General features: G+C 44.1%; 2 protein-coding genes across 2 annotated transcripts; one reads left to right on the forward strand and one right to left on the reverse strand.

The window, feature by feature from the left end:
• Positions 1 to 4,703: 4,703 nt before the first annotated feature.
• Positions 4,704 to 6,739, reverse strand: si:ch211-212d10.2 (uncharacterized protein LOC557710 homolog). Its single transcript, XM_067229910.1, has 3 exons — positions 6,387 to 6,739; positions 5,790 to 5,905; positions 4,704 to 5,073 (listed from the first exon to the last, which is right to left on the reverse strand). Exons 1-3 carry the CDS (start codon positions 6,568 to 6,570, stop codon positions 4,981 to 4,983), a joined length of 393 nt encoding a protein of 130 aa, XP_067086011.1. The 5' UTR covers positions 6,571 to 6,739; the 3' UTR covers positions 4,704 to 4,980.
• A 16,083-nt stretch (positions 6,740 to 22,822) lies between these two features.
• si:ch211-212d10.1 (chymase) lies at positions 22,823 to 25,081 on the forward strand. Its single transcript, XM_067229909.1, has 5 exons — positions 22,823 to 22,982; positions 23,321 to 23,477; positions 23,734 to 23,860; positions 23,988 to 24,212; positions 24,339 to 25,081. The coding sequence occupies exons 1-5, from the start codon at positions 22,823 to 22,825 to the stop codon at positions 24,480 to 24,482; spliced, it is 813 nt and encodes a 270-aa protein (XP_067086010.1). The 3' UTR covers positions 24,483 to 25,081.
• The last annotated feature ends 164 nt before the right edge of the window (positions 25,082 to 25,245 follow it).

Here is a 25,245-nt window from a genome sequence, read left to right on the forward strand (position 1 = left end):
GATTTCTAATGGTGTTTCAGACAATACCCTTGGTTTGTTTGACTGTGGTACTAAGCGATTTCGAAAGGGAGCTTGTACAGGATTCATCTGCATTTTAAACATAGTGAAGAGCAATTCTTTAAATGCTGAGTAATCTTTTTTCAAAATTCATACCACATACTTGTAGTACCTTCATGTCTCTTTGCAAATACTTATAGCATTTTCATATCTTCCTGCATGACTTATTATCTTTCACAGTAACTTCATCAAGGTGTGTTTTGACCCAAGTCACAATACAAAAAAATATATTTTCAACAGAACAATTTCAATTGAACAGCATATCTTCAAGTCACAGGCAGAGCTAACCATCACCCCATTGAGGATCACCCCAGTTTCACCAACACAACACTGTACTCATTTCCACTAGGGAGTCGGGTGGCTGAGCGGTTAAGGAATTGGGCTAGTAATAAGAGCGTCTGCTAAATGACTAAATGTAGTAATCAGAAGGTTGCCGGTTCGATTCCCTATTCCTGCGCCAAATGACGTTGTGTCTTTGGGCAAGGCACTTCACCTTACTTGCCTTGGGGGGAATGTCCCTGTACTTACTGTCAGTCGCTCTGGATAAGAACGTCTGCTAAATGACTAAATGTCACTTCCTGACTAACTGAAGGCAAATCATTTTCTAGAACCAATTATAAAATATGCCATGTTCCCCTCACAGCATATGGGGTTTAGACATTCCCCTGTGTCCTGCTTTGGCATAGCAGTAAATAGTGTGATGATGTCTCAAAACAAAAAATATTTAATTTAAGTCAGTGAATTGAAGGAACCCTTTCCCATTGGTAACTTGTTTATCTTCATAGTGAGTGATTCTGTGTCTCTCCAAACCAGTGGAGAACCCATCAAGCTAAACTAATTCCTAGTCCAGTGAGGGCTTGTGGTCCCTGGAGGAAACCAACAGGGCTGGCAAGTAATCATAAGCACAGCCTTAATTAAGAAAGAAATTACGAATACACTTGAGGGTGTTGACCGTGATTTTCATAAACAGCCAAACAAGTTCATTTACAGGATAATATGGAGCCTAATTCAAACCTTTGAGGTCTGCATCCAAGATTCAAAACAGCTCCTAGTGATGCCCCAAGGTAAAATCGAAATAATTTCCCAAGTGTTTTCAATAAAACCTCAAGGTATTTGATAAATGACACCGAACCAATTAGGAGTCTCATTAGGAGATTCAACTTTGTTGATATAGCATCAGCCAAAACTGTATGCTGTGAAATAGATACACACACACACTCGGATCTTAGATGTCATGAATAACCATACAGTATTTATAAGTCGCCAAACAGTTATGGGGCCTCAGACAAGACATTTGGACATGATGGTTCGTGGACCTCTGGCCATTATCAGTGACCTATCCAATCACGGAGCTGTTAGGAACTCTATGAGATCACGTTCTAGTGTCAGCCAGATGAAGACAAATATCATCTTGGTGTAGATCAGTGCTCCCAGCTGAAGGAAACATGGCTATAATTGGGCACACGTGTTTGAAAGATAAGTCCCGTCGGGGAGCCCTATCGTCTGAGGTGAACGAAAGCAGGCTGGGAACGGTGGTAGGACCAGAGGACGTGGCACAGTAGCCATCCAGAGGAGCGCTCTGCGATGGAGAAGGGGAGATTACGCCGTGATGGATTCTGGTCATTAGAAGGATCTCTTTGAGGAGGGAGCAAGGGAGGATTTAGACGTGGACTTTAGCCCCGTAGTCCATCAGTGGTCGGCTGAGGGCTTTGAAAGTGGTCTCATGTGGAGGCGATGCAGTGTTGATGGGGAAGGCTACTCACAGACTCATGGTGAAGAATACGGGGGGGGGGGTGGAAGGACGAAAGACAGGCTCAACTCTAATGGCCAATGTTACATTAGCGATCGCTTGACAAAAATGATCGAGCTTTATCAAATGTTTTCCTTGTCTTCTAAGGAATTTCAAAGAGGATGGCAGAACTGTAAAGTGAAGTAAACGCTTTGTTGACTTTGATGGGTTTGAAGATGCTAGATGTTTCCTTGCTCATTACAATCAAAAGAGAAGCATGTGAGCCCATGCAAGTTTCACTTTTCCTCATTCAAATACGGATAATTTGTTGGAAGAGCAAACAAATATGAAACATGTGGCTGAAATGTGTTTGTCTTATGGAATATACAGAACACATTCTTCTTTATGGTGCCAAAAAGGGTAGAAACAGATATCTTAAAATATTGAATCCATTAATACAAATATCTAATGAGAGGCTGTGATGCAGACCAACATAATTTGACTCCTCAGTTAAATCCTTTTGGTTAATTCATGTTCACCTGCTTCCTGTACAATTCAACCCTCTGCTGACTGACACAGTGCACAACTGGCCTACAGTATCTGGTTGTGGAGTCAGTGTCTTCGGCCTGACTGGAGGTGGACGGCCTGTCCTGCACACTCTGTCTGGTCTCAGGGAGACTATAACTTATTCAGGAATATCCGCAGGCAAGGCCATCGTTGGGTCTCATCATCTTGTCTGGATGGTAAAGAGATGGTTATAGAGTTGCCATTGTGCTCTGAAAGATATCCTGGGCCCACAGAAACATTCAAATTCAAATTCTCAGGATTCAAATCCTGAGAATTCTCTGTACATCATTATGTAACATTGTGTATTGCATGGCATTGCCCATCTCCTAACTATTCCAACCGTTTTTATGTGTAAATGGTGTATTGTATGGAATCTATTATCAAATGTATTATGAACTGTAAATAAACTTTTGCTTGTGTAGTGAAGTTCCCCATGAATGGAGTGTCCTCATTTTGTGGTGCTTATTAACAAATACTCTGACGACATTAAATAGGTCATCAATATATTTAGACAAATGATTGATAAAATAGACATTTAAATCTGCATGGTACCTGCTGGATGCCCAAATAAATTAAAGTTGAATAGTACAAACAGGTATAAGTTTCCACGTAAAACAATGTTCAGATAAAACAGCATTCCACCATGACTGGAAAATATAAAGAGTGTTAAGAATGGGCCTGTATACATACATTAAAAATACATATTCAAACATGTGCAAAAAAGTCAGACATTGAATATTAGGTCATACATAGCAAAGGACTGACCTCAACGATGAGTCTTTGTCTAATGGTCGAGGAAGGACAACATGGGGAAGTAATCCTACACCATAAACAACAGATTATTTAGAAACGTCTAGAACTTCAAGATGTGAAAACCAGCTTTTAGGCTGAACACGCCGGACCCACTATAAAAGTGATTGCTTCACCAACACACAATGGCTTCATCTCAATTGTCTGTGATCACGAACCCCTCGGGTGAGAGACAGAGAGACAAAGAGAGAGAGAGAGAGAGAGAGAGAAAGTGACAGAGACAAAGAGAGAGAGAGAGAGAGAGAGAGAGAGTGAGTGAGACAAAGAGAGAGACAGAGAGACAAAGAGAGAGAGAGAGAGAGAGAGAGAGAGAGAGAGAGAGAGAGTGACAGAGACAAAGAGAGAGAGTGAGTGAAAGAGAGAGTGAGTGACAGAGACAAAGAGAGAGAGAGAGAGAGAGAGAGAAAGAGAGAGAGAGAGTGAGTGAGTGAAAGAGAGAGAGAGTGAGTGACAGAGACAAAGAGAGAGAGAGAGAGACAGAGAGAGAGAGAGAGAGAGTGAGTGAGACAGAGAGAGAGAGACAAAGAGAGAGAGAGACAGAGACAGAAAAAGAGTGAGTGAGAGAGACAAAGAGAGAGATTATAGGTTACAGTAATAGTTGTAATAGTATACCGATGTCCATAGTAATGATATGAATACTGTTTCTGTGGCTCCACCGTTGCTTTGGCAATATGAACATTTGTTCCTTAATGCTAATAAAGCCAATTGAATTGAATTGAATTGAATTGAGAGAGAGAGAGAGACAAAGAGAGAGAGAGACAGAGAGACAGAAAGAGAGTGAGTGAGAGAGAGAATGAATGACAAGGTATGGAGTGAAAGGCTCTGTCCACACCACAGACACCTGGCCATCAGCCAATGGAAATATTATGGTAATAATGTCGCCCTACAGGGGAGACTGAGGGAGAGGAACGGGGATGGCGAGCCACACTTCCACTGACATCTTTTTGGATCACACTGCATGTCAGAGGGAGGAAATGTAGTGAGAATATGTCCAAAATATTTTTGCCAGCTTAACATAGAAAAACACATGCACACATGAAGCCAAAATAACACATTTTCCCCTTGAGTCCGTAGAGGAATCTGAGGTCCTGATTCTCCACTAATGCCTTGTTGACCAGTCTCCTCTATGCCATTGCGTCAGTGAGGGAAGAACTTGTCTGTGCATAGGCCAAAGGGAAATGCTGACACGGCTGTGCAAACACATAGTACTGGACCCTCACCATAATTACAGAGCCCTTCATTGCTGTTCTTCTGGGATCTCACCAAGGTATTTAAAAAGGTCTCCAGTGTAGATGAGGGTCAGAGCTGAGCTAGGCTTTTTTACTGGAGACAATAATAATATCACATCAGTTTGCAACAATGTTCACACGTCAGCAAATACAGTGTTATTATTTGACATTTTGTGCTGTAGCTTCAGGTCAGAGACATAAAATGTCCTTTTAAGCTTAACAGAGGCCAAGGCCCACTTTCCATTCAGTGTCTAATGGGTTATCAAGATCTGCACCAAAACCTCCCCTTTCCTCCCCATCTACTGCCCAAGATGGCTCCCTTCCCAGTCTGTTACAAAAAAAAAAAGAAACTCACAAAACCTTAAACAATTTGGTGATGTCATATCCCCAGCCAATCCTCTTAATAAAGACCTGAGTTTAACAACATTGCCAGGTTTTAGTGGAAAACGTCTGTGAAGATAATAGATGGGGGCTTGGAATGCCTCAGATGGCTTCAGTTTGTAGAATAAATCTTAAAAATAGCCGGGGGTCGCTCCAGGCGTTTCCATAGGTACAGTCCCGGGCACAGCCGTGCCTCCTGACAGCAGTTCAGGTCTGTGATGGGAAGGGATGTAAGGCGAGAGGGGACGAGTGCTTCACGTACACGCTGCCATCCTCCTGTTTGACTTCGTACACTTGTTGCTAGAACAGACAAACACGTAACGCACAGAAGGTGTCTGACAGATGGAAAAACAAAACACCTTCCTTTCCCCCGAAGCTGAGGGCACACAGGGGCCACACCGTGCCCTGACTAGTGATGTCTGCTGCCCTGTCTGATTACTGTAAACCTCCAACTAAAACCCTCAGATCTTACATTCTGCACTGATTAAAAGGAGGACTCTATTTTCAGTATGTTAGAAATCAACACAAGGACAAACGTAAAGGGAGCAATTATGGTTTCAAGAGGGCTCAAATATGTAAACCTGTGAGTGTGAGTGTGTGTGTGTGTGTGTGTGTGCGTGCGTGTGTGTGTGTGCGTGTGTGTGTGTGGTTCCAGCACTCAGTGATGTCAAACACACTTGAGGCATGTACCATGTGATTGTGATTGGACTCAATGGTATTTGCTTGGTGTAGTGTGACATCACTCACTGAACATAAACCTGCATCCTTCATACTGGATTACTGAAACTAGGAAACAGTGCAACCAAACACCTCAAGAAACTAGATGTCTCATAAGTACTGGTGAAGTTCATGGGGTCATAAATAAGACATTCATATGACATAATACGCATACATGGAGTGTGTTTTATTGTACTCTATGGAAATGTATAATATGGGTATATTAGATGGATATATAACAGGGACATACTTTAGTCTGTCAATAAGCCATACATTTATTCTTGGTTAGATTAGTTTACCTGCAGCCCCGTGTTGGACTTCCCAGTGCGGAGGTTGAAATCATAATCGTGCCATGGACAGAACACCTGCAGCACGTCGTCCGCATCCTCGATGTCTCCGTCACACAGAGGACCGCCTGACACGACACACCACAACACACACAGGAGGACCAATCTGGCATTCAGTAACGGGATGTGACGTAATGGCTTTTAGAGGATGAAAAGCAGGGGTGCTGTGAATGTGATAGTAATCATGAGGCGGAGCTGCACAGATACGCGAAAACGTATCACGGAACCATTGACATGTGGCAGGCGTCTGCGAGCCTATGTTGTTTAGTAGGTTATGTGGTTGCCTACTCCCGTAAACCCCAATTCATTGACGACAAGGGAGGTCTAATATACACGGCACACACGGTTTGTTAAAATAAAGCATCTGGAAAAAACCTGGAGCACAAACAGGCGTTTGTTTTCATTTTAGCGAATGCATACGACAATCTAGGTTAATATTGTATCCTATTTTAAAGGTATTCATGATCAAATGCACTGATTAAACGAAAGAATACTTTAACAATCACTGTGTATTAATCCTGCGTTGTTTCATAGATTATAATAAGATACCTGAGTGCGCGCATCGAGCATCCATGGCATAGAATTCGCCTTTCAAATAGAACAGGCACACATCCGACTTGTGGCCGAGAGAGGAGTACATCAAACGGCAGTGCTTCTTGGAAAGCTCCGAGGTTGGGCCTATTTGTCTCCACGAAACGCTATCCGCACTTCCGTCTTGGTTCGTAGAGGCCATTAGGTAAGCGACACTGATAACCGTATTGGCTAGGTTAAACTATATCTTACGATGTCCCTTTTCGGTATTAACGATCCGTTATGCGGAAGTGTTCCATGACAGTTCCGTGGAAGTGATAGGCGGTGGTCTGTATAGTCGCTTGAGTTGCCTGTGTTCGGACCCACAGTCGATGCACTTTCCCATGGTCAGAATTGATGTTGAACAGCAGCGCTTGCAGCCTAGTCATAACTACCGCTTGATGCAGCAGGCTAAAAGCAAAAGCAAGCCTAGTCCTACTTGCATAAAGAAGCCTTGTTGATAGACGTTGTCAGAGTTGCACTATTTTGTTTGTTCCTTTCAGATCTTGTTCAGACTAAGATTTAGACTGGTCTTTCAGGACTCCACAGATATTGACTTTATTTAAATGGGCAAACAATTAAACCCCATGCATTTTGAAAGAAGAAATAACACCGTACAACTAATTGCTTTAGAATTAATTTATAATATTGCCCATGTAATGTAAGACTTGCTTTAGACTGAACAGACCATGACTATTAGTAGCCTATACCGCATGATGAAGTAGACATAAAATATATGAAACTGGAAAATGTTGTTTTGATTAAGCTCTTGCAGTCAAATATAACCATAATCCGCAGACCTACGAACCAAAACCCTAACCGTGGCGGTGGCACAGGCCTATCATAAATTCTAATCTCTTTCATTATGGTCGGGACATCTGACAAAATTCACTTAGTCTTATCCGGTTTTAAAAATAGTCGCAACTTCTGATGAGATAATTGAACGTATTTGTTCCAGACCAGATCAAAACACAGGCAGCCTATAGGCTGCCTTAATGTCCTGCTCCACAAGTGATTCAATACAGCTGAGAAGTGCTATGTGAGGATAGAGCAGCAACAGACACAACAGTGGAGTGGAGGGTTTCAAGTGTGTGGCAAACTCTGTTAGGGAATAAAAATTCGGTTTTATGTAGTGAGCGCATAGTTCAAAACAAATTGCTCAATTATCGGTTATTATTCTCTATGGATTTCAGACTTTCCATGCTGTGGTACAGGAAAGGTGAGATGCTGTTGCCATGTCTTAGGCATGGTAGAAGTGATGTATTGTTCCAAATGTGGCCTACATTCCAGCAAAACAACACTAGTGCTGTTTCCTATGCAGGCGTATAAATTTAGCATCTAAATGCTAGCAGACTATTTATTCACAAACATGTAATTTTGTAACATCCCGGATAAGTGATTTGAATTTTGATATCTTCGTCATGGGTTATAGGACACTTTCTTAAGGGACAGAGACTGGAAAACGCTACATTTGCAGCTTTCCGACAGTGTTTGATGATACCTCAACTGTTCATTCATCATCAACAAATTAAAAGTTCTGTCAGTGACAAAAACAAAGCATACTTTCCAGTGTTATGACCAAATCAGATTTTTCACGTCAGGGCAACAAATTGTAATTTTCTCAGAACGTGCTCCAAGAGAATTGTGTTTCAAGATTCCTCCACTTGCTTTCCATCTCTCCTATAACTAAGCCTTGTGTGCTGGCAGTGGCATTCAGTAGGTGGACTTAGTGTCTGGAGAGATCCTTACTGAGGTCTCCGACCAAACAAGCCCGCTACACGCAACACACGCCACAGAGAGGGACGGCTGCAAATACGTGCCGTGAACACGCGGACGGAACGCTCATTATTCATCCGCTGCACGTTCACCAGACCTCAACGAATGCAAAAATGCTGTCTGTCTGTAACTCTATACATGAGTTAGGAAAATATGCTGGATAGTCAAAACTAGTGATTGTATCCAGGAGTAGGACATGCTGTGTTCTAATGGGCTGTATGCTACTGGTTATTCCGTAACGACAGACAGACACTTCCCAGTTTTTTATGTGCTGGGTTATTTTAGATGCAGCTGGTTGGATTTACGAGCTACAAATGAAGGTAGAGCATTTAGACAGTTGGCCCTGTATGTGTCCTTCAGAGATCTACTGGAGCTGGTCGGTAGAGCATGCACTGTATGTCCTCAACACATGCTGAGGTAAGGCACTTACCTCATTATGTGATAACTTATTGCACACTGTTTTCTTTCGTCCTAAACATTTGACCAATCTCCTCTAATGACGCACCCAGTAAATTACACACTGTAAAGCAGAAACAAGAAATTTGCTTTGGAAACTGATTTGCTGGACCAAGTCGTCTTACTCTGTGTCCTGTACGGGATGTAGATTGTGGTTTCACAACTTCACACACATGGTGTACCATTTGAACAACCTGGCCCTCTCTCTGTCCTGTATAACAGGGTGTGGTTCTGAGTCCTGAAGCATTCCTAGAGAGCATTCCTGCTGTTCCATCACCCACAACATCGTGGTATTAAGTGGGCAGATTGAGGCTGTGGGGGGGGCTGACATCACAACCGGCGCTGCTCCAAATAAGCCTCGTTTTGGCTAAACATCTGCCACATCAATAAAGTGGGAAAGCATTAAGGCCTAGACTGCGGGCTGAGTCACAATGAGTACTGCTCCAAATGTTCTTTTAAGATTTATTTTATTTATTTATTTTTGGTGAAAAATATATGCATTTCGGAAAACTGGAAACGGCACCCAAGACGATGATACAAATCATGTGATGCTGCAGTGAATCAACAGGATCACAGGCCAAATTGATCACAAGAGCATAAGGCCGTCCACACGTGAATTACCTCAGCCTCTGCCTGAAAACAAATGCCTCAACTGCAACTGGTCAGTGTAACTCTGTTTTCACAGGGCTAAATTTGGCATGGAGAAATCCCTACTCAGACTTAGATAATTTCAGTGGCGAGACCCAAACTCATCCATCACTGGCCTCCGCTTGTTCCCAAAAACATCATCCTCATCACAGCAGCCGCCCTCAGACGCCTCCACGCTCATGGGCCAATCCAGGACAGCGGAGCGACTTTCCAAAACCCGAAAACGTGGTTTTCATTATCTCCGCTGAGGTACCAGTGGAAGGCTGCCAGACCCGTTCTACCTGGCCTACTCACACAGATGGCTCGCCACCATAATTTATGTACTCACACTAGTTTTTATGTCTCTTATTATTCACCACCCCCCCGATCTTGACGGGTGACGTGAATCTGATCTAAAGCCACCCGCCGGGTCAAACTGTTATCAGTCAGTGTTCATATCAGCTGTGGTGTGTTGAGTGCGCGGTGTCCTGCGGAGCTGAGCGCCGCAGAGTTATGGATGTGTCCGTCCCCTGGCTGTGTTTCTCCTCCTCCTGGCCGGACACGGTCCTGGTGTTCTGGGGCTGGAACAGGAAACCGGATCCAGCGGCGAACTCTCCTGTATGGAGGTCATCCATCCTCAGAAGAGCGGCGTCCTCAGAGGCAACGCTGATTAGGGTTCAGCGCTGGTCCATGTGTGTTTGTTTGGGTCGATGCCGAAAATAGATCAGACAAAAAGCATGGATGTTTTTTTTCTGTGTCGACTCTCTCTCTCTCTCTGCCTTCAAGTGGTCAACATTCTCCAATCAGGTATAGTGGTTTATGAAGAATATTTGTGGCTTAGGCATCATCAAATGAAAAATAAACAAATTATGAAAGACAAGGATACACAGCCTCCCAGAAATATGTTGCGGGTTGATTAGCAGACAACAATGAAAACTCACTGAGGAGAAAAAGAAAAGTGGATTTTTTTGCCTTCAGTTTGAAATCTTCTGTTTTACTAGATGACAGAGCTCCTGGTCGCTTCACTGTCAGACTAATGTTTCTAAATGGAATTCATGTGCGCTCGGGTGTTGAAAATGTCTCTGAATATGAATCGAGGAAACACGTTAAGGATGAGAAGTGAGACATGGAATACTGCGTAACTTGTTATCAAGGAGAACTGAGGCACTGAGTGTCACGTGTACGCTAGAATCATTCTTCTGTAATGGCCTGTCTGGTCATCTCATAAGTTTCAAACCTCCAACCCCCAACTTCCAACCTCCAGTCTTCAGCCTCCAATCTCCAGCCTCCAACCTTCAGCCTCCAACCTCCAGTCTTCAGCCTCCAATCTCCAGTCTCTAGCATCCCACCTTCAGCCTCCTATGTCCAGCCTCCAGTTCTGCTGCTGGTCTGCAGGAGCGATCAGACTCAGCCACATTCCCCACCATTCATCTCCTCACCAGTGATCGTATCCAGACACAATACATTCAGAGAGGGGGAAAAAAACATTCAGAAAAAAATGAAAAGTTATCTGGCCATGGTTGCGTTTTTCAACAAAAAAATTCTCTGAAAACAACTTTCCCTACCCTTGCTGCAACTATCAGTGGCATCAGTGGAAAAGTCCTTGTTAAGGGGTCATTGTTTAAAAAATGAATGAAAACAAGACAGGTCAAGAAACACGATGTCGAATGATGGGCACAGATGGCACAAAATCTTACACAACACACACCAATGAATATTCAAACACTGGACTACCACTGAGAAACTCTCAGCTCAGCAGATGTCCTCATTAGACAGCTCTCTCCCTGCAGACAGCTCATCACACGCTAAAAGTATATTTAAATGCATATATAGACACTTTCTCACATCCTTCTACACGTCATGAGGTCCATTTGGCAGACATGATTTCAACATTTAGGCTATTTCTGTTCTCACTTTTGGAGGAACCAGAAGGCTCTGCTAAGTCCATAAAATGAGGCTAAGTACACCTGTGTCATCCATCTTCTCTGGAGAAATTCAGCGTCAGCTAGCTGGGACTTGGCAGGGATGGGCCGTCTCCCCGAGCCCATGCAGTATAGAAACTGGGAAGCAGCCAAGGGAAAAGTGGCCAACCGAGAGGTGTCAAGACTGTTCTAGTCTGCTCCTCAGAGGGATAGCTGAGAGTCACAGCTGCCGATGACCTGCCATCTCACCAGGAGCACCGCTCCTCTCATCGCTCCTGCCTCCAGACACCCAGAGACCCCCCATCCCGCCCTCCCCGCTCTCCCGCCCTCCGTAGGGGCCACATGAAAGGCCCCATGGGCCTTTAATCCTTTCTGACTTCTGCAGAGCAAGAGCCAGTGTTCCCCTCGTGGCGATGCTGTGCAGGGTTAACGAGCTCCGACACGGCTCCCTCCATCTGGGAAAGTGAGCATTGTGAGCATGAGTCTCACTGGTTTGAAACAGTGCTGATGACACCACAGCAACTCCTCAGGATCTCTCATCACAGTTCAGGCTGTCTTACTGGAACTTCAGGACTGCAGACAAAGCACAAAGGATGGATGGGTGTTGAATGAATGTATGCAAATGGCACCCGGCATGGACTGACGCGTCTTACAGGGGAATGTGGGATTAATCATAGCAACAAGGATTTCTCTCTACTTGGGTCTCATTTAGAAGAAACCTTTTGTCGATCATGTGATCTGACACGCACACGAGTACAGGGAGTGGCGACACCGACATCAACCACACACACACACACCCACACTCACACACACACACACTCACAAGTGATCTCAGCAAGGAGCAGAGATAAGCCGTATCAAGGAAAGCGGGGGTCTAGTCCATGTGCTCCTTCACGGTGCATGTTTTCATATTGGGGATATTAGGGTAACCTATGTAAGCAGGAGAACATGCAAATTCCCCACAGAAACCTCAGAGAGATATCTCACTGAACAGTGCACCAGACGGGAATCGAACCCGGGACCATCTTGCAGAGGCTCACTCTCTCTTTCACCCTCTGTCTCAATTGGGCTATTAATCAGAAGGTTGCCGGTTCGATTCCTGGCCGTGAAAAATTACGTTGTGTCCTTGGGCAAGGCACTTCACCCTACTTGCCTCGGGGGGAATGTCCCTGTACTTAATAAGTCGCTCTGGATAAGAGCGTCTGCTAAATGACTAAATGTATGTAAATTATGTATAATTGTTGTGTCCCCATAGTATAACATCACATGAAAGCTTTATCAAAAAGATCTTCATGGTCAGTTGGACTGTCAGCAACATCCTGTCAGGTTTTGACAGGGATTGCAGATAAAGTTAAATAAAGTTAGTGTGAAAGTACGTTTCAATGTTAATCTTTATTCTAAGAAATGTGTTAGGGAACTTGATCTGTGAACTTTTACATAACAATTGTTGTGATGCAATCAACAGTACTTGATGTACTTGAAAGGCATCATATTATTCGGATGATTATATTAATAAATTTCCTAATCAACACAAAATGTTGATTCTGTCAAGAAGCATTCCTTACAAACAACATAATCAGGAGCTTTTTTCCCCACTTCAAGTAAAAAAATTACAGATTCACTCCAAAAAACCTTAACAACAAATCATCAACTAAACACAAATACATATGCACAAATCAAGTTTGATTACTATCCATCCTTAGCCTTGCCACACTACGAACATATACATGCGCTATATAATAGCAACTGGGAAACAGGTCACTGAAGAGGTGTCCTGCAATACAAGAATGTGGATTGAAGTCTGCACATTGTCCCAGAGAATCCCCCAAGCTTCATATCACTTTCTACTCAGAGAGCCCAGAGAGTTCCAGTGTCTCTGTGGAGCTGTTGATGAGGTGATGAGTGCCTTTCCAGCCGGAGTTCTGGTGGGTCCAGGCAGGGTTTGCCTCCACTGACAGACACAGGCTCGGGATGCCAGGGTAGGCTCAGGCAGACCTCCGCAGATTCTCCTGACCTCTGCTTTTCATCTGTTTCTGTTTCTGAAGGTTTGGATAAACTGTGGATAATTGCCACAGCTGCTCTGGCTCTTAAACCTGACCTCCATTTCTGTTTGTCCGTGTATTCTTCTGTGCTTGACAGGGGCGGACGCTGCAAGGGTGGAGAGGACAGGGGCTGAGCAACTAAATCTCTTTTTGTAAAAGACCGATACTGCTCTTTCCTGTTGAAGTTCTTATTTCTTTACAATTCTTTACAATTCCTTATTTCAAGGCACCTTGTGTGCATTTTGTTTGGTAATATACGTACCTACACAGGTTTGGCTGTTGACAGCGGAACCTGACGGAAGAGGGCAAGCTGATAGCATATCCAACCATCTGAACCATTCCTGACTCGACACTAAGGCACACAGGACAACCAGCTGAGCAGCCAAAATCAGCTCTAATGTCTTTATCTAGAGATGGGAGGTTTCCATTGGTCTAACAAATCACCCTACTGCCTGACTGTCTGATGATCACTGGTGGTGAACCAGCAATGAATTAGACACAAAAACAATATCTGCCACATAAGAACATGAAGACGAGGCAGGGCAGTGAGGTAGAGACGATTCTATGGAGCTTTTATCAAGCCTCTCTGTGAAGATGACATTTTTACTGTCGCAGAAGCATCTGTTGTTTCCTGTGGTTCCCCCAGGGGGCGGTATAGCCCAGGCCGCCCCCACCTGGCGGGCCTCTTGCTAGCACACCCCAGCGCTCCATTATCTGGGCCCGAGAAGCGGTGCTGTCCTCAGCGTCAACGTCGACGGTGTGACATTACGGAAGCCTTCCATTTCATGGCTGCCATCTTCCCCGGCTCGCACACCGGATACCATTCCTCACACTGGACAGGATTGCCATCAGGGTTCTTTTCCACCGGTACGACACGGTATGTGCAGTTACACGGGCCAGCCTCACCCGACCCATTAACCCCCACCCCCTTTCCCTCCTCATTCTCAGACTCCAGACTTCCACTAATGTTTCCCACATAACCAGCGACCTGCCTCGCCACAGAAGCCTGCTGTGCTAGATAGGAACGTCGCATCCACCTAGAGGCATGAATCACTGTTGCAAAACAGGGTTTTGTCTCTGAAAAACATACAGATTTCAAAATAAAGCCATGACAACAATAAAAGGAAAGAATAAGATCCAGAGGTCACTGTTGGACTTTCTTTGGTTGTTGTGAAGACTTTTACAGGCTGTATTTCTCGGTTGGGTTGTATAAAGTAATCGATTCTCCACTGTCCATTTATATTTGTATGACAGTTATTATTTTAGTCACGCAGCAGGGTTAATTTGAAGTCATGAATACAAATAAAATGGAAATCAAATAGTCGAGCGCTTATGCTGATGGTCAGACAACCAGAATAACCAGCCACCACATGACCTGAGGTCATTCTGGTTTTACAAACAGCACCTAACCTCAGACAATTTTCTCTCTTCAAAATACTACCTTTCTTGAGGTTACAGAGCCTGCATTTAGCAGACAGTCAGAGACCTTTAGGTGAGGGAAATGGCTTTGACGTGGCATTTATGTTGGAATGGAACAGGCTCAACTTTATGTCCCCCTCATTTTTATCCCTATCTCTGTTTCACCAGGAAAAAATACAGGGGCATTTGAGTGATCTGGCTTTCCAGGAACAAGTCAGGGAGCTCTCGTTGAAAACGTTACCCTTACACCGAGACCTCGTTTAAATCAACTCTCGCTCGGCACAGAGGAAACATCAACACAAGCACCCTGTCCAAAGAAAACGACGTCTCCGGTGTGACTGTTGAGAAGTGCTTGTCCTGGAGAGGGATGGAGAGCAGGGAGCCGAGACAGGCTGGCTGGTGGCTGGAGACCCAACGTGTCCAGTCCAGCTCATACATAAGAGGAGAGGGGAAGAGAATGTGAAACGTAAAACAAAGAGAAGTACTCTGGGAGTCTTGGGAGTCAGGTGGCTGAGCGGTTAGGGAACCGGGCTAGTAATCTGAAGGTTGCCAGTTCGATTCCCGTCCGTGCCAAATGACGTTGTGTCCTTGGGCAAGGCACTTCACCCTACTTGCCTCGGGGAGAATGTCCCTGTACTTACTGTAAGTCGCTCTGGATAAGAGCGTCTGCTAAATGACTAAATGTAAATGTAAGTACTCTCAGTCTTTCAAAAACATATTTTTTGTTATAGCCATCAAGGGAACAGTGCAGAGCCAGAACCCAGCAGGTGAGATGGCGAAATACGGTGATCATTACAAGGAGCAGGGAAGTGTTTATGTCATTCCACTCAATTTCCCCGAAACATGGAGGAAACTGGTCAATTGTCTGATTGAATCTTTAGTTAGCTGCGAGCGCATGTGACAGGAGATGCGGATCAGTCTGCAGACGACCAAGATGCTGGGTCAGCTCTGTGCTGTTTAGTGTTATTGTACAGACGCAATCCTCAATCAAATGACAGGGGGGAGGAACCGTTGGTGGTGTAAGAGATGTCCCAGGCCTGTGGGGATGTGAGGATCAGGGGTGGGGGTCGGACGGTACAGCTATGACACTCCTCCACCTCCTCCTAACCCCCTCCTCCTCTCCTCTTCTCCCCTCCACTCCAAATCCCCATAGTTCCATCCTGTGGGAATCTTCTAGCTGAACTCTCCCGTCTGTTTTCTGCATCATCTTCATCCCTTTGAGGACCGATACAGGCCGTCTCCAGCCCCTCCTCTCCCCAGGAAACCCTCTTTTGTCCTTTTCATCTCCTTTCTTCTCTTCTGCTCCCGCTTTCTTTCCAAATACCTGCCTTTCCTCCGAGTCACAGCCAAATACCCAGAATACCAAGGCATGCTTATAAAAGTGTACCTTCTTTTTCTGGCACGGCTGTTCTATTCAAAGGGATATTTTGTCACAGGGGTGAAATCGGGAGTATTCACTTGCACAGTCTCTGTAAATGTTTTGCTAGTAAAAAATATGTATATTTGCAAATGCAGACGTGTTCTTTCCCCATTTCATGGAGTGATGGACATTGTCATAAAAACATCACATTGTGCCAGAACCAAGATGAGCAAAGCAGGTGAGAACATCCTTGGGCTCACTGGTGCCTGGTGCCTGGTGCCTGGGTGAAGGAGCTCTGTAATAGATAGATCTTATAAGAGAATGAGCAAAAACAGGTGTGCCAATCACACTCGTATAGCCTGTCATGATGAACTGAAAAAAAAAAAAAAAAATTCAGATTGGCTTTACGACTAGGATGTCGTAACTGAGCGTAATGAAAGGCCTACAGTCAATCTACAGAATCAAATTTTGTACCTCAGAGAAACATCGACCACGGTGATGTAAGATGTTGGCTCAGCGGGCCAACATCACTTCCTGTCACAGGACATGTCACTTCCTTTCATGTCCTGTTACTTCCGGTGACAGTCCAAAATGGCAGCTTGTTGATGACAGCCAGGTCTGGACTGGGACTGAAAAACGGCCCGGGACTTTGAAACGCAGACCGTCCCACAACCGTGGATTATTATTATAAATTATTATTTTTTGCATTATGCCACGGCCGTTTGACCGGCCGTTCGGGAAAGCTCCCGACTCTCCCGACAGCCAGTCCGACCCTGATGACAGCAGATTTCCATTCATTATGCCTAGTCAGCATCTGTAACAGGAGTTCCAGAACATCTTTGTTCACTTTAACACAACAGAAATGAATCATCCAATGAACAAGCTCCAGGGTGAAACCCATGATCCAGTATGACACAAGTCCAAACTAGACTGCTCCATCTGGCTGTCTCATCACCCCCCATTCCCCCCTCATCTAACCCGGGATCAGACATGGCTAAATACAGGGATTGACTTACAACAACCATTAATTACCACCGACCCTTATTTCTCCCTCTCCCCGAAATGACTGATATATTGGAGTATCGTGTCCCCATTTACAAACCCCTGTCTTACACTGGAAAGCTATACAATACCCCATCAAAGCTCTGTTTTCCCTCTATACAGCTTGGCCGCCACTTTCAAGGCCCTTGTCTGTGGTCCGAACATTGGATCTTTTTACACAGGCAGACGGACGGGCGGCCTAGTCTGCACTCTTTTGGAGGCGTCCACCTCGGGTCTATATCCCTCCAGTCCCTAGGGCTCTGTATCCTTCAAACAGAGCTGATATTAAAGGGGATATTCTATTTCTGTCCTGTGTGGGCATGTGTGTGTTTTGCGTGTGTCTTATGTGTCTTCGAGAGGAAGACCGGACCCTGCCAAACACATTACTAGTATCTTGCGGTTTCATGATGAATCTGTTTAATTTTAGTTTCTGTTCACGTTTAAACACACCGTCCTTCTCTCTTTCATCCGTCATTATCTTCAATCCACCGGACCCCGCTGCTTCTACAATATGTGTTATGTGTGTCTCCACACTCCATTTCCCCTTCACAGAATAAAATTGCATCTCACGAGATAATATTGCAAATGTGTGAAAGTCTAAAACGTTTGCTCCTGACTCCTGTGTCACCCCGAATGAGGCCTGAGCTAAGTAGCTTGTAGGAAAAGTTTTGTGGAAGTGTTCGCTTCCTCCTGATATTCTGGTGCAAATCTGATACATGTGAATATGAATCCCACGTGAGTCTGGATGGACAGCATGTGTTATGTGGATTGAAATGACTCAAGCAGAACCCCAAACATCCACATGACTGACATAATTTATGTCCGTCAAGTCTCTGAAGGATGAATTACCCTTCTATCTTTCCACAACACATTACTTTGTGACGGGTCCCATTTCGGCAAGCACCATGTTTTTCTTTCTTAATTTTCCTGTTTTGATTTGCCTTTGTCTGCCCCCCTAATGGAATTCACGCAGTAGTTTGGTTCCGCAGTGCCTGTCAGAGGGTGATGCTAATCATTCAGAAGATGGATGCATGTCAGCTGGGCAGCTGCAGTGGAAGGGGGTGCCACTGCAGGACTTTCTTCCTGGCTGCGCAATGCTCCCAGCACTGCAGGGAGTCAATTCGATTAGACGTCTTGAAGTATTTCATGAAATGAGAGTAGACAGACTGTTCTGCAAGGAGGTGGTGAAGGATGGAACGAGATTTATATTCACCAGACCTGGGTCGGTTATCTCCATGCTACGGTGAACCTGATTCGTCTCCCCCAATGCCATAAAACCAATTGATCAGTCTCATAAGTGCCAACTGTGAGGCCAATCGAATTCACCCAAATATTTCCAAATGCTGACCCCACAATTGAGCCCGTGTTTGCTATTCACCCACCACCTAACCAACAGTCTTGTCTCACATTCAGGCTCTCTGATGACAGCTACATTTCCTTTACCTCAGGACAAGTGTGCCGTGACATTCGGTAGTTCCTGTCACATTTCGTTGGTTTAATGTGCTTCACAGGTACTTGAGCAATGGCACCAGTAACCGCTTGGATCTTAGAACATTTTCATTTACATTTACATGTACTGTATTCATTTAGCAGATGCTTTTATCAAAAGCGACTTCCAAGAGAGAGCTTTACAGTTTAAGTGCATAGGTCAATGATCATAAACAACGAGATAGCCCCAAAACATTGTGGGTAGCCAAAACATGAAGCATACATTGTGAAAAGCAATAAGTGCTAATGGGAAGAACCATAAGAGCATGTACTTAAACAAGTTACAACTAAACAACATGAACCTCAAAAGTGCAAGAGTGTACCTGTAGGAAAGCAAGCAACAATAATATAATTCAACACTACATAGAAGAGAAAACGACCGTAGTCCTCGTTGAGTTTAATCTATCGAAAAATAAACCCCCACTTCTCAGGACTTTGCCGCCAATAGTTTTGACTGATATGGTGAAGATAACAGATTTTGATTCAGTGATGAGTGATTTAAGGCCTGACAGTTGTGTCAGAGGAGAGGCCAGGCTCTGGGGCATGTCAGACTGTTCGGGGAGCTGAGAGTCAGAGATGAGCTGGCTGTTTTGGGTTAAGAGTAATCCTTCACTGTGAGCGATCCTTCATTCTACACAGCCCCCCTGTTTAATCTCAGGGCTCAAAAAATACACACAAACGCATGATTCTGGCAAGGGAAAATGTTATTGCGTAGTTATTTATTTATTGGCTTCCAAGAGTATCCATAGAGAAAAGTCCATGGATGTTTGAAACGTTTCCCTCTACCCAGTAAGTTACAGCCAGAGAGCCAAAAACATGTCTTCTAATTCCCTTGACAACAATTTAGCCTGGATTGAAGCACATGCAAACACACCATCTCACTTTCAGCTCATGTTGACGTGACAACCTGATAGGAATGGACAGTGACCTATGACAAAGACACAGAAGATTTGTGGTTTGGTTTAGAAACTACAACCTCCATCAGTCATGACGTTGCTTTAAATAGCTGTGAGTTTGAGTGACATGAAAAGCATGACTGACATTGTGAAATCAGCCACTGATTAGAAAAAAGGTTGGATTGACAAGTCTTTCTTTCACTAATGACAGTAATCATTTGAAAGGTATGAAAAGCTGTATTGAATTCAAGACAAGTATTTGAACCCCAGACTATAATTTATTGTAATTGCAGGTAAATCTGAGCTGTTTTTCCCTCGATCTGCTTCTGCAGAGAGAACGAGAGCTACCTGAGAAACACATTCCCAGCTGTGAAAACAGCGCTGAAGAGTTAACATGAAGTCTCATTCATCCATACTGTGTGCGGAGAGCAGGACTATGGGGTGTCAGGTGAAGACCTATTTATGCCTTGGCAACCTCCGGTTGCCTTGACAACCGGCAGAAATCTTCACTGGCTGTGCTGTTTTGAGGCGGGGTCGTTCATCTCAGCACAGCTACTGACCCCTCACTTGTGCCGGTCTTTGTAAATTATAGTACAACAATGCCTTAGTAAAATTAATTAAATAGGAGCATAAAACATATGGGGGTAAACGCTTAGAGTATCTAAACTCTTTTACTGTTACATTCACTTCCTGTGTGATACGCAGATTTGTATTTTTTATGTATGTGGTGTTTTTCCTTCTAACTTGCGAGCCTGAGACATGATGAAGAGGTCGCATAAAACGGTTCCCTTGGGAAGCCATGTGTGAGGAAGTATAACAGGAAGTCACTGCTAAATTCACATAAACGTATGTGAAATCTTGCTTTTTCTTTTTATCTTCAAATGAACTGATGCTCTTAGAGCAGTGACTGTCTGAGAACCTAGGTTGTGATGGTAGACCACATCGAAAATGTGTATTTTGCATCTTCCGATGTTGCGAAATCAAAAGGAAACAAACAATGTGAACAGGAAATTCTCAACCCCTGATGCAGCCATACCCGATAAGATCCCTTCAGATAGACACGTGCTGATAAGGCATGCGAGGCAGTTTAGAATCAAACAGAAATGCACACTCTCCCCCACAGCCCTCATCTGTAGCTGTCGTGAGCCATCGCCTACAACAGGAATCAACAGTGCAAGGCCGTAATCATAATATATATCTGGGGGGACACATCCCCCCCCCCCAATATTCAAATCTGGTCAAAATGCCCCCCCCCCCCAATATAAAAACATAAATAAAAATATAAATGTGCTACGCTACGACAGGCATGTGTTGGCATATTTTCCAACGTTATTGTGGCTGTCACAAAGAAGCATCCCAACGATTATGGGATAGAGTAGAGGGAAGGGAGGTCTGTTAAACAGTTCCGTAAGACTGTCCTTTGGTGCTGGAGAACAGCTAAGTAGAGGACTGTCAACAAATAAACACAGTATATATATACAAGCACATACGTACTGTATATTATACATTTTAGACACTAAGGTCACACAAGACATGATTCCTCGTGTTAAGCAGACAGTGACATGTCCGCCACTAGGATTCTCTGGGTCCCATATGTGATTCCAGTTAGCCGCGGACTCCCGTCTCGTGCCTTGCATCGCAGCGCTCCGAGAACGTCCATTCTTTCGCCACTCCTTCCGTTGTTGTCCTAATCCTTTGTTCTTCATAAACATGTAATTTGCGCCATGATTTATGTGTTTTTAACGACCATCATTACTTTCCCGTGCTTCTACCGCGACGTCCAATGGCTTAACCAGCTCAGGACTCAACCCCCGTGGTCCCTGTAAAGCTGCAGGCTGGCGTCCCCGGCCTCGTCTTCTACTGGCCTTCCACTCGGTCCAGCTCCTCTCCACTCCTCCTGTGATTCCCATTACTGCCCTGAGTTCCAGCATCTCGCTCCCACAGTCCATTCTCCTCAGACTTCTCCTCCTCCTCCTTAGACAGTTTTTCAAAACAACCACAATAAGGCTTGTGGCTCAGGTATGAAAGTGCCATATTTTCGTCTAGACTTGGGAGGCTGTGTCATAGACATACCTGTGCTATGAAGTCAGTTTATTTGCATAGCTGAAGGGTAGCCTAGCCTCAAAGCCAAGACTACAATGTTGTTACCACACCACAGACTCTATGCTTTTCGTAATGAGGCATTATATGTAGCATGTGTTGGGCAGCTACTGTGTTGTCGACGTTAGGACAGGGGTGGGGAAAATAAACCCAGATGAGGTGAAGTATCCCATGACCGTTTTTTTATTTTTTTTTATTCAGTCCTGACAACAGTTATACTGTTGTCCAAGTATTTGGAGGAAAATATCCCTTCAAACCTTTAAGTCAGGTTATTTCTCAGTATTAGTCCTTGCATGACAGTTTTTAACTGGTCAGGGATCCAGCAACACAATTCCAATCAAGAAGCTTGTTTTCATCAGGATAAAATGACCAAAATGTCTCCATAGTTACCATTTCCAATTATAATGATGATGTGGAGCACGTATTTTACAGTGAAGACCTTTCATGTCGGTTCTCTCTACGTCTGCCAAACCAAGAGAAGGCCTGCAGAACCCACTAGATACTAGACTTTATGAACTGCTTTCGATTTATGCAGCGCATAATATTTCTAATGGTGGGATTATTGGAATTCGTTCTCCTGGTTAAAAGAAAAATGATTGACCAGGATGTTCTTAAAGCTACTGATGTCCAGGTTCAGAGGACAGCCGGCTGACTGATCTCCTGCTGTTTGTTTTCCAGAGGGATTCTTCCTCATGTCTGTCTCGTTCCTCAGAAACCTCATCTGAAAACTGTCGCAAATCACTAGGTTTGAGGGGCCCTAATTTCAAACAAACCCTATTTTTTATACAGTCTCTGTTGACTGCGCAGAACGGGGATAATGTTACCTCAGAGGGATGAGGCCAGACAGAGGAATTGGGGGGGGTGGGGGGGCATGAATGAGGCCAGACTCCGAATAGGGGGAGGGAATCTTCAAGGCTCTCTGCCTCCACTACAGAGGCACTGGGGGGTAAATTATGACCGATCTCTGTGCATCACAGAACTCACATAGAACCTGATTTACGCTGAATGATCCACCAGTGGACTCATTCACCGAGTCATCTTAGGGTCACACACTTTAGAAGTGGCTTTTCGCGTGACGTAAATCTACGACAGCATAAATCAAAAGATGCACAGATGTGTTTGTCGAAGACCGAGGACAAATTGTACAGTAGAACTGCACTGTAGCAAAACAAAAACACCTCAGAGGAGAACTGTATACTTCTCAAATTCAGTGCTTTCCGAGAGTTGATCCTTGAGATTTCTACAGGCCTCTTCCTGTCTGAATACGAACCTCAGGCTGCGCGCACACATGCGGTTCCTTTGTGTTTCCTGCTCACTTTCCTTTATAAAAGCTTCAGTCCTGAGACGTAGAGGCAGAGAGGAACACTCGGACACTCAGCAGAGATTCACTATGTGCTTCTCTCTGAACCTGTCTGTTCTGGTGCTGATGCTTACATTCTGCAATCAAGGTAATTACAGTTACAGACAACTGTATGTGTGTGTTCTGGTATGTGTAGGTGGAGAGGGAGGGGGTGTGTATATGCGTGGTTGCAGTTGGGGGGGCGGGGGGGGGGGGAGAAAATCTGAGGCAGCTACAAAGATCAGTTATGTTTTATAGGGCTTTTTAGATGTCTGTTCAATATTTCTCACTGTTAATGGACTGATCCATTGGTGGCATTGTGCCGGGGGAATCATATACCCATTTGGCAGCACTTTCAAATAGTAATGAACTATTCTAGATCTAGGAGTGGCTGTTCTCATCAGGAGAACCGGTCATCTCATCAGCTGTTGATGTGGTCTGTCTCAGTCCAGGCAGCTAGCATTTTGGGAGGCAACGAATCAGTGCCCCACAGTAGACCCTACATGGTGCTCCTTGAGGTTACCAGTAACCAGAAGATCAAAACCTGTGGCGGCTTCCTTGTGAGGGACGACTTTGTGGTGTCTGCAGCCCATTGCGATGGAGAGTAAGTTTACTGTCAGAGATCCAAAATCAATGTTAATTAAGCCCTGCTTGTAAGAGAGAGATATGAAATACCGCCAGATATTACATATTTAAAAGCATATTGGGGTGAATTCAAAGAGATTACACGGATAAGAACGTTTTCCAACTTCTCTACAATCTTCCTAGGACATTAGTACTGTTTATATTCATGTCTGTAGACTGATGAACATGACGATTACTGTTGCTGTTCATGCTAATTTGGTGTATTTGTTTTACAGTTGTATTGTAGCCAAACTGGGGGTCCACAATGTTTATAATGGATCTGAACAACACATGAAAGTAAAAAAGGTTCATAAACATCCAAACTTCACCAAAGACCTTCTTAATGACATCATGCTGTTGAAGGTAGAGTACCCAACTAATGAATACGTGTAGTTTTTGCATGTTGGATTCCAACACTATTCAACACAAATTAAACTATTAATGTTGACGAGAGAATTTAACCTGACCTCATATATCTCAATGACCCCAGCTGGAAAAAAAGGCTGTATTCACCAACCACGTCCAGCCCTTAGCTCTGCCCATGGAGAATGACCAGCTATCAGACCAGTGCCTGGTGTGTGGTTGGGGACGCGGAAATATACACAAACCATATGCCTCCAAAGTGCTGAGAGAAGTCAATGTGACAGTCATTCCCGATGATACGTGCAAGGAAAAACATGTGCTCTGCACAGTGGGAGACGACAGACCTGCCCAGGTGAATGGTGCCAAAAACAAATAACATTAGTTGAAGAAATAAAGCATTAAGAAAATAATGTCATCATATATGAAAGACGTGTGAAAGTTTGCATTAATCTTGAGACCATTTCTTTCGGGTTTCCAGGGAGATTCCGGAGGACCGCTGGTCTGTGGTGGCCTGGCGTTTGGGGTGGTGTCATACATGGAGGATAAAAAAAACGGATTCATTGCTTACACACACATCCCAGAATACCTTCCCTGGATTTGCGAGACAATGACCCATCACTGATAACCACACAAAAACATGCGTTTTTAGTCAGACGAGATCAGAGGGGCTTGAGTTCCAAACAAGGAGAGATTGAGCCTTTTGAATGTATCAGTACAGTGGCTTATGGTTAGCTAGATGCATATTTCTACATTTAGATTATCTAAAGCTTTCTGTGTTTGTGCCATACAGTTGACAGTCAGCATTTTTTATGGGAGATTTAGTTATCAAAATAAGAGTAGTCCGTCTTAATTTAGTTGTAGTTTTACATTATACAGTCGCATCATTCACCCAGTACATGTATGGGTGATCCACACAAAATATTTTTGTTAGGATCCATGTTCCAAAAATGTTAGTCTACACTGCCACCCTGTGGTAAACATGCAAAATGTTTTCTTTGCAAAAACAGTCCTGCCCATTTCCTCAAGCAATATTATTGAAGATGCAGGAAGCGCTCAAGTGTTGCAGCCATTTCTTTTAAGACTTTGCAAAAATATATCCCTTCCAACCTTGATAAATTATTCCATCTTCAGGAATATAATCTTAGCAAATGCTCATAATGTTAACAATGAGTTTCAGGTGGTGTACATGTACCTGCAGCACAACTGTTCAAATAAATGGTCTGGTCAATTAAGCTTCCTGTTTTTCATTTTGCATCCATGTGCCACCACAAGGAAGACAATTACCTCACTTCTGAACCCACTGCAGGCCAGGAGACATTGTACTTCCTGATGTCATGCATCCAAACCAATGTAGGTAACAAACAAACTTTGTTCTTACTAAAAAG

Source organism: Osmerus mordax, chromosome 26 (assembly GCF_038355195.1).
Source record: "Osmerus mordax isolate fOsmMor3 chromosome 26, fOsmMor3.pri, whole genome shotgun sequence".
Taxonomy (NCBI): Eukaryota; Metazoa; Chordata; class Actinopteri; order Osmeriformes; family Osmeridae; genus Osmerus; species Osmerus mordax.

What these genes read in the sequence shown, in the direction of transcription:
- si:ch211-212d10.2 (XM_067229910.1), bottom strand. Translation starts at nt 6,570, where the DNA reads ATGGCCTCTACGAACCAAGACGGAAGTGCGGATAGCGTTTCGTGGAGA. An exon ending in TGCTCGATGCGCGCACTCAG is followed by an intron (nt 5,906 to 6,386) that starts GTATCTTATTAT and finishes GTGTCGTGTCAG; the next exon opens with GCGGTCCTCTGTGTGACGGA. An exon ending in AGTCCAACACGGGGCTGCAG is followed by an intron (nt 5,074 to 5,789) that starts GTAAACTAATCT and finishes TGTCTGTTCTAG; the next exon opens with CAACAAGTGTACGAAGTCAA.
- si:ch211-212d10.1 (XM_067229909.1), top strand. Translation starts at nt 22,823, where the DNA reads ATGCGGTTCCTTTGTGTTTCCTGCTCACTTTCCTTTATAAAAGCTTCA. An exon ending in GCTTACATTCTGCAATCAAG is followed by an intron (nt 22,983 to 23,320) that starts GTAATTACAGTT and finishes GGTCTGTCTCAG; the next exon opens with TCCAGGCAGCTAGCATTTTG. An exon ending in GAGACGACAGACCTGCCCAG is followed by an intron (nt 24,213 to 24,338) that starts GTGAATGGTGCC and finishes TCGGGTTTCCAG; the next exon opens with GGAGATTCCGGAGGACCGCT.